The following is an 8,582-nucleotide window of genomic DNA, read 5'->3' on the forward strand; positions in this document are numbered from 1 at the left end:
AAACCTGGCAAGGTGGGGAAGGGTGGGTCCGTTCATGAGCTGGCGGGGAGGTGGGGCCCAGGTGGGAGCAGCTGTGTGGAAGACCATGGCCGCCTCCTCTCCATCCCAGGGCCCTGGGATGGCCTCATCAGCTTTGCTCTTCTCTCTCTGGGTGCTCAGGTACCCTGCTGACTGCACCCCAGCACACCGCGATTGGGGCACACCCTGTCTCCATGCCAACATACAGGGCCCAAGGGACCCCTGCGTACAGCTATGTGCCACCACACTGGTAAAGCCTGCAGCCCATCCAAGTGAGTGGGGCACGGGGTGGGAGAGGTGGGAGGGTGATGAACACTAGGACTGCTTCAGAATCCCAGGTGTCGTGGGGCAGGGACAGTTACCAGTTGCTTTCATGCTTCAGTTCCGTAATATCACTCTTCATAATAGTGTCCCTTTACATATATTCTAGGTACTTAACATGTTATCTCATATCCCATCAGCTGTGGTGTACAGATAACTACTTAGTTCAGCATCTCTAACCAGTAAAAATGAAGCAGGGACTTGAACTCCACTCCTCTAGTACTAAATTCTAGACTCTTTACCATACGGTCTTCACACTTCTTTTAACTGTGGGCACCATTCTTCAACGGAAATCTCACTTCAATCAGATGTTGGCTCGGACTGGTGCCAACCGCTGCCACCCAGTTCCTCTTGCCCTTGGCAGCTTCTGAGGCAATGCTAGTGAACCACAGGGGGCCAGGGGTGTCAGCAGCCCTGCCCCCCACATCCTCCAGGGGCTCTGGCACTGGACGGGAAGGAGGCAGCTCCGCTGGGAAAGCACAGAGGGCTCCCGGGGGGGGGGGGGGGGGTCCCCTGGCTTCCTGAGTGGCCTTGGGAACACCACTGTCACTAACAGCTCTCCCCTTCCTCCCCAGATCTGGAGTCACACATTGTATGCAACTACTCAAGTCTTACAGGTGCTGGAGCAGTTCCCTAGCAGCACCACCTCTATTTGCAAGAAGAGACAACGGAAGTGCAAGGGTCACTTTATGCATCTTTAGCGGTTTTGATTTTGATTTTTGGTTTATGTAAAAGCTGCTTTTTCTAATCTCCTGCCTCTCCCCACTACCCTCCTCTTAGCCACTGCCCTTCCAGCTTCACCCCTCCTCCTACCTGACCAGGCACTTCCTCTCTGCTCTTCTTCTTCCCTTCCCCAAGCGTCCATTCCCCGGGGATCCCGGTCTAGCGGCAGGTAGAGAGTGGGGGATATTGCAGTGGTTCAGCTGAAGGCACGATTTCCGATTTCCTTTGAAAAGCCTAACAGATGTAGCCCTTGGGTCCAGGGTGGGAACTCAGAGCTGTTGAGCAGGCTCCATCTTTGGGGGATTGTTTCCTTTTTTTAATTTTTCTCAAGATTAGTGTAGGACATTACCATGTCCTGACACAAATGAAATGTCTTCTGAGAACCATCACAACAGACCAAGAACAAAACACCTGATTAGGTAGGAGTGTTCATAGGAGCTTAATACCCCAGGTGAGAATCTGGGAAAAAGATTTTTTGGGGAGAACTTGGGGGTGGGGGGAGCACTGTGTGAGGGAAGAGGGAGAGAGGTACCTGCCTGCTGGCTTTGGTTTGTAAGGCCTCTGGCTAGATTGCCTGGGCCTAGACCCTCTGATTTGCACAGTAATGTAAACTGACCTGGCACTTCCTCAGACAGTGATTTTGACCTCAGACCTGCCAAGCAGCTGCAGGGTGGTGGGCTCCCAGGGTGGAAGGCCAGGTGCCCTGTGTAACCCAGGCCAGGTGCCCTGTGTAACCCAGACCTTGGCCCCTGAGCCCCCATGGACCCACTCTGATGAGGAGCCAGCTCCTGATTAGCGTGGGGACCTATGGCGTTTCTCTCCCTTCCTTCTGCCCTTCCCAGTGCCAGAGCTCACCCATCTGTCCTTGGGGCTGGCAGGCCGGCCAGGCTCTTGGTTACCTTTAGCCACTCATGGCCAAAGTGAAGGAACCACATTCCAGATGGGTGCTGGCAGCTCTGAAGGTCAGAACAGTGAAGGAAAAGCAATAGCAATAAACATTTCATAGACTCATGGACCTGAAGGGACCTTAGCGATCATCTCATCCATTCCCCTATTTGACAGATGAGGAAGCTGAGGCCTGGAGAAGAGGAAAGGACTTCCCTAGATCTTGCAGTAAATTAGCATTAAATGCAGCCTTTCTACCTAGGGGCATGTTGCCCACAAAAAGTGACCTAGGGATGGATTGGCTTGGTTTTGTAAAAATTAAGTCAGCAGTGCCCACATCTGGTGAGCTCTGGAACAGTATCTGTCTGGGTTTTTGTTTCTGTTCTTTTCCTCCCTAGACTCCAAAGGCAGGGGGAAGACTGGGCAGAGGTTACATGGGAGCAGATGGCAGGAACAGAAATTGCAAATGAAGAAATAGCATTTGGGAATTCTGTGAAGACATCTGGAACTTATGTCCTATACCTGACTCCAGCCCTAGGAGAATGAGCAGGTGGGCCGTCTGAAAAGGAGGGTCCATGCATTTAGGACAGTAGCGCCTCATCCTGAGAGGAGAGGAGGACCAGGATGAGGCCTGAGAGAAGAGGGGTCCCTGGGTCAGGAGGCCCTGCTAGTCTCAGCTAGGAGCCTGGTTTGCCCCCCTGCACCTAGCACATGGCTGGGCCAGCAGCACCCCCTAGTGGGGGCAAGAACATTTTACTGTACAGAGTGGGATCATTGATAATATTTGGGACTTTTAAATAACTTTTTAAATTCATTCAAACGTGGACATATCCCTATCTCTACCTCCCATCACTCCCTAAAGGAGGAAAAAAATCAGAAACCCTTGGGCCAGGAGGGCAAAGCCCATCAGCATCCTCAGCCCAGAGTCAGAAGTTGGGGCCAACCTTCTTGGCCTGCAGGGACCTGGAGGACCAGTAAGGAGAAACCCAGCTGTTCTGAATGGTCTGTTCCGGGTGCGGAAGTTTCATTTTAAAACCAGAGTTTCCCAGTGTTAATCCATTTTTTGCAAATACCTCCTCCTCTCTGGTTTAGATTATGTCATACATATTTGGAAAATGCCAAAATAATAACAGGAAACCTTTGCATTTATCAGGTGCTTCTTAGATTTCAGAGCACTTCACAGCCTTTAATTTACTGGCCCTGAGACAGAGCGACATGGTCGGAGTTGTTATGCCCACTGGACAAATGAGGAGCTGGTTCTAGGAGGAAAGGGAACTTGCCCAGAGTGAGCAGAACACTGGCTCCTGACAGGCTTCCTGGGCCTGCTGCATCCAGATGGGCTGCAGGAGAACCAGAGGGGAAGGGAAAGAGGAGACTTAGGAAGGACCTTGTTACTTTTGTTCTTTCTCCACCAGTAAGTAAAAAATAATGTCTGGCACCTTGCAGTTCACAGAACAATTTCACATCCATCCTCTGATTTAATCCTGTGAAATAGATTATTCCTCCCATTTGACTTAGGAAACAAACTCAGAAAAGCAAAGTGACTTGTCTATCTGCTTTCTCTCTCCCTCCACGCTGACTTATACACAGGCTTGCAGACTGATGCATCTATGCTCTGCACCCTCTTAGCCCTGGTATGTAACTCAGTATCAGAGACAGGCCCTGAGGCATAGCCAAGGCAGAAGGGCTGTAGTCTGAAGAGCCCAGGCCCAGCTCCCCTTTGGTAGTATGAGTGTTGGAGTCTCGTTCTCTTGCTCTGATGGAGATCCACAGCCTGGCCAGGCTTGGAGAGTCATTGCAAAGAGGCTGAGCCGGGAGGGCAGGGGCAGCAGTGCTTTAGCAGGAGCAGCACACCTGGCAGGCTCACAGGTGTCTGTCAGGAGGTACCATGGGCATCATCCAAAGGTACTGGTGGCCCAGTAGTCAAGCTGGCCAGAAGGTCAGAGCCAGGAGGGCCCTGTCACTGTTGAAAGGCCAGCAAGCCAGAGAGGACAGGGTGTGCCAACATGACAATGAGCTGCAGTGCTGGCCCCGCGTGCAAATCCCTCTCCACCCCCTCCACTGCCTCTCCCAGTACCACAGCTTGGTGGCCAGCATTAGGGGTATATAGGTGGTTCTAGTCACCAGCCAACCCTTTCACTCCCCCCTCCCTTCTATTTGACTCCCTCTCAGTAGCCTGGGGCCTAGGAAGCTGGAGTGCCCCCAATCTGCCACATTTTGAAAATGTTTTAAAAATGTCTTCCCCGTGAGACAGGACAATTGCTGCTCCTCTCTCTCTCTCTCCTGGTAATGATCCTAAAGTGATACCCCCTTCCCTAAATATTGAACAAGGACATACACCTGTCCAGAGTGTTTTCATGTACGAAGTACTTTGACATTGATTGCCAAAATACCCATCTTACAACTAAGTCTCAGAAGTCTTAAGACTTGCCAAAGGTCACAGAGCTCAAGAGAAAGAGCCAACACTTGAACTCTTCAGCTGCTCTGCTCTTCCTGCTGGCACCTGCTGGGTCTGAGTGGCAGGGGTGAGGAAGGGATGGCTTCCCGTCGTATCCCACGGGTGAGGACCAGGACCTGAGAGTGCATAGTCCTGGCTCCGTATCCCAACTCCTACCTCTGGCTGCTTGTTCCAGGTCTGAGGGATCTACTTTAGAGGTCTGGGGTGCTGCTTTGGAGGAGCTTGCTTTGTTCTGCGTGGCCTCTGGAGTGAGTCGTGGGACTTAAAAAGGGCAGGCCTCTTGGTCACCAAGTTCAGGTGTTGTTGTGCAGACAGGACTAGGCCAGTCTTAGCAAGGCCCTGGCTTAGCCAGGCCTGGAGCCCTGCATGTCAGGTTCCTCAGCTCTGCTGCATGGCCTGAGAGGGAGGGCCGAGAAGGCATGGGTCTTGGGCACAGCACTCTGACTAGAGTAATTAAGATCTCAGTGTGGCATTTCTCCTCGTTGCAGTTGAAAGTGTGTGGCAGCTCTGCTTTTCCGTCCTGCATTCTACATCACTACAGGGTATTTCTAAGCCAAGCTCAGAAATCCAGAGGGGTTAGGTCAGACAATGGAGTGGGCAGGCTGGAAGCAGGCTCCAGGAGGAATCCAGGCCCGACCCACCGCGGAAAGCAGGATCACAGTAGAAACTCAGCCAGGCTAACATCAGATTCCATACCTGAGCCTCTGAGAGCTCAGGCTCCTATGGGCAGGCCAGGCCAGCTGCAGCATCTGTCCTTTACCTGTTCATGCTCCCCTCTCCTAGAGAACTCGTTTCTGAAATTAGGCATTACGTGTTCCAGGGCCCAGCCGTCAAAATTTCTGGCAGGCCAGCTTCAACATTCCATAGCCAACCTTGCCTGAAGCAGACTTAGGTCCCACTCACTCAGTTTCTTCAGTAGGTATTTTCTGTCCTGCATGCTATTGCCTCCAGCCCAGTGGCCAAGTGAGACACAGGAGTTGGGACTGGCTGTCACAAAGCCCGAAAGGGAAACTAGAGCTCACTTTCCTGTGGTGCGTCCGTAGTCAGCAGGCTCCGTGCGTGGCGGTGAGACCCCGTACCCATTCCAGCTCCTGGTACAGGGGTGTTTTCCTTCCCGGAGAGAACAGACATAACAGATTTGCAGATAAGTACCAGCCCCTGGGAGTCAAGTGGGTGAAATCATCTTTGAGCCGGACCCCAGCAAGACCAGCATCTGCAGGCTCCAGCCTTCCTCCTGCAGCCTGAGCGTCGGGAAGAGTGGGACTGCCTGCCCAGAGAGCACCTTCCCGGGTCAGCAGATGGTCTGGATCTAGGGTGGGACTTGAGCTTCTCCTCACCGAGGGGCGGCCAGACCAGGCCTCTACTGGAGTTGTCTGTAATGACCTTTAAAGGCCCAGGGCCTGTCCCCATCTCCTGTTTCATATCACCTGTTCTCATGGCATGTAACATCCCTGTGAGAGTGTTGTATATGATTTTGTATTTTTTAATTCATTTTAATCTACAGGTTGGAATCTGATTTTTAAATTTTATTGGAATTCACATTTTAAAAGGAAAAAACATTTAAAATAATAATAATAAACCTTTGACCAGTGTCTTCCAAGTAGTTGATCAAAGAACTTATAGGTGTTTTCAAAACACAGCCTGGAGCGCAAAGATTGGAAAGCCCCACGGCCTCGCTGGTGTACATGAAGTGTAAAGCTGGTTTGGTTTGGTTTTGGATTCTTTTGGGATTTTGTTTTGTTTTGATCAGATAGTGATCATTCTGAACGATTGAAGCCAAGAATTTGTAACTATGATATTTACTGTAAGCTGTAGAACATTCAATAACTATTAAAAAAAAGTTTCCCAAAAAAGTCTGGGGTGGCCAGACTGGTGGTTATTGGGGCAGGGGGCACAGACCACCTCCTGGCCAGTGAGTCCCCAGGCTTCTTCCCAAGTTGGTTCTAAACTTGTTCTCACCAGGCAGGTCACACCTACCCTGCAGGCATAGGGCGGCTGCCCCGGGACTCACCGTGGAGGGGCTGGTAGTGGCCATCAGCACCTGGACAAAGGTGTGTCACAGGGAAGCCAGGGATGATGAAGGCTACATCTGCGTGCTCACTTACGTGGCTGCTGCTGCACATGATGCCTGGTAACTCAGAATCCTCACAACATGATGGGCAGTGAGTCCTGTTAGGCCTGCCCTCGGGAGGGACGGCTAAGCGGGTAAGTACCCTGACCAAGGTGACAGAGCCGGGGAGGGGCAGAGTTGGAGCTCACACTTAGCTGGCTCCAAACTCCAGGCACCACCCCAGAGGAGGCAATGCCTGAGCTTGCTTAAAGGGTCTGTCTGTCAGGCGGGAAACCGGGAAGTTACGTGGTTCATCAAGTGTTGGCAGTCTTGCATCCTAAACATCTCGCTCTTGTCTCCCCTCTGGACAAAGCCACTACCCTAGCCCAGGTCGGGGCTTCTCTCCCTGGTCATTGTGACCACCATTTCCTTGCAGGGCCTGGCCCCCCACAGTCTGTGCTCTCCTAGCCTCCAAGTACTCAACCTCCTCCACTGGAGAGAAAACAGGCCCGGGTTGGCTAACTGACCTGGCTCACACTGGGGCTGTAATTGCAACCCAGACTCCTCTTCAGCCTTTCCACCAGCCCTCACTCTGTGCCGCCATAGCACCATCCCCGGCTTCCCCTCCTGTGCTCACCTGGCGAGCAGCTCAGTCGGGTGTGCGAGGGGAGGGTACCTCTGCCCACAGGCAGTGCCAGGCTGTGTCACAGCGGCTCTCCAGGGCAGGAAGGGGATTTTCCCCAGCAACTTGGCGCCAGGTCACAGTGGCAGGGCTGAGGGCCCAGAGCAGGCAGGGAAGCGGAGAACCGGGCCCAGCACCCACCATTCTGACCCCTGCAGGAAAGGCTGTGGGTAGGGTAAGGAATGGTCAGCCCAGTGGCCTGAGCCAGCCTCGAGCTTAACAGCTGGCAAGACCATCAGGATTTAGAGGGGACAAGCCAGGAGAGCTTCCGGGGGAGGGTGAGGATGGGGTGCTGCCTCTATTTGGGAAAGGAAGAGCAAGGACTTTCTCATAGGGGAGTTATATTTGCAAGCAAAGAAACTGATCATTCAGCCCAGAAAAGACCCTAAATTCTGGGTCTGATACATCTGCGTTTGGGGAAAGGGGCTCCTGAAGGCCAGGGGCATCAGACACCCCCCCACCTTGACCTCAGGTCCTCTTCCCCCCCTGGGAGCTGGCCTCAGCGTCCCCAAAGGACAGTAAAGAAACTGGCCCAGCCACAACTTTACCTTCTAGCATGCAGAAAATTGGGGGGTCTGGAGGGGGCAGTGTTTGTTGCCCCAGGTCCTAGCACCAAAGCACGAGTGTCCCTTACCTGGCCTGGGAAGCCCTTTCTCCGTCTCCGCCCTGGCCGGTACCCGGAGGTGCCTCACCCCAGGCGAGAGGGCATCTAGAAGGCACGGCCTACCCTCACCCCAGTGGGTCTAAGTCCTAGGTGAAACGGAGTTGGTTGGCTGAGGAGACACTGAAAAGCTAGACCCCGAGATACAGCTAACAGCTGGCAAAGGAGGGAACATGTCCTCGGGTGCCCGGTGATGCCTGCTAGCCCCCCACACGGACACCCTGTCCCAGACGGACAGCCTCCGGTGCTCCAGACAGTTCCTCCTCATGTCCAGCCTCCGTCTCCTTCCTCCCCTCTCCTAGAGCGGATGGAGCTTTGTCCCCTGGCTCCTCAGAGGTGCCCTTCCTTTCCTGCCCCCCTGGCAAGCCCCTGAGAGGAGGTGGGAAAGCTGGGGTCTCCAGGCATGTCCTCCCCTCAGGGCAGAGCCTTCTCTGAAGCGGCCAGGCCAGGCCTGCCTAGCAGAAAGGCCCTCAGGAGTCCCCTCCACACTCCTGGGGCTCTTTCCTGTTAGCTTGTAAGTGTGTCCCCTTCTTCCATCTTAAACAACAACAACAAACATACCAAACACCAACCCAGAATTAAACTGGAAATCCTCTCTCCCTGGAGTCTTAAGGTCTCACCATCCATGGCCTGGCAGTCAGGCTCCTGCAGGGAGCTCGGCCCACTCAGCCTGGCCCTGCTCTCCCGCTCCCTGGAGATGATGCGCCACATCCCTGTTCTAACACGGACCCTGCATTCCCCCCCTCACCCCCCACCCCCGACTCCACAGCAGCACCTGGCCTTG

At 53.4% G+C, this 8,582-nt stretch overlaps 1 protein-coding gene across 1 annotated transcript in view; it reads left to right on the top strand.

Moving 5' to 3' along the window:
• Nucleotides 1-5,999, top strand: part of FAM168A (family with sequence similarity 168 member A) — a 167,390-nt gene extending 161,391 nt beyond the window's left edge. Inside the window, exons 8-11 of the mRNA XM_054725034.1 lie at nt 160-290; nt 915-1,513; nt 1,905-2,024; nt 2,125-5,999. Coding sequence (XP_054581009.1) covers nt 160-272 — 113 coding nt within the window. The 3' untranslated portion in view covers nt 273-290; nt 915-1,513; nt 1,905-2,024; nt 2,125-5,999. The remainder of the gene's footprint in view (nt 1-159; nt 291-914; nt 1,514-1,904; nt 2,025-2,124) is intronic.
• The last annotated feature ends 2,583 nt before the right edge of the window (nt 6,000-8,582 follow it).

This window comes from Eptesicus fuscus, chromosome 13, assembly GCF_027574615.1.
Source record: "Eptesicus fuscus isolate TK198812 chromosome 13, DD_ASM_mEF_20220401, whole genome shotgun sequence".
In the NCBI taxonomy this organism is placed as follows: domain Eukaryota; kingdom Metazoa; phylum Chordata; class Mammalia; order Chiroptera; family Vespertilionidae; genus Eptesicus; species Eptesicus fuscus.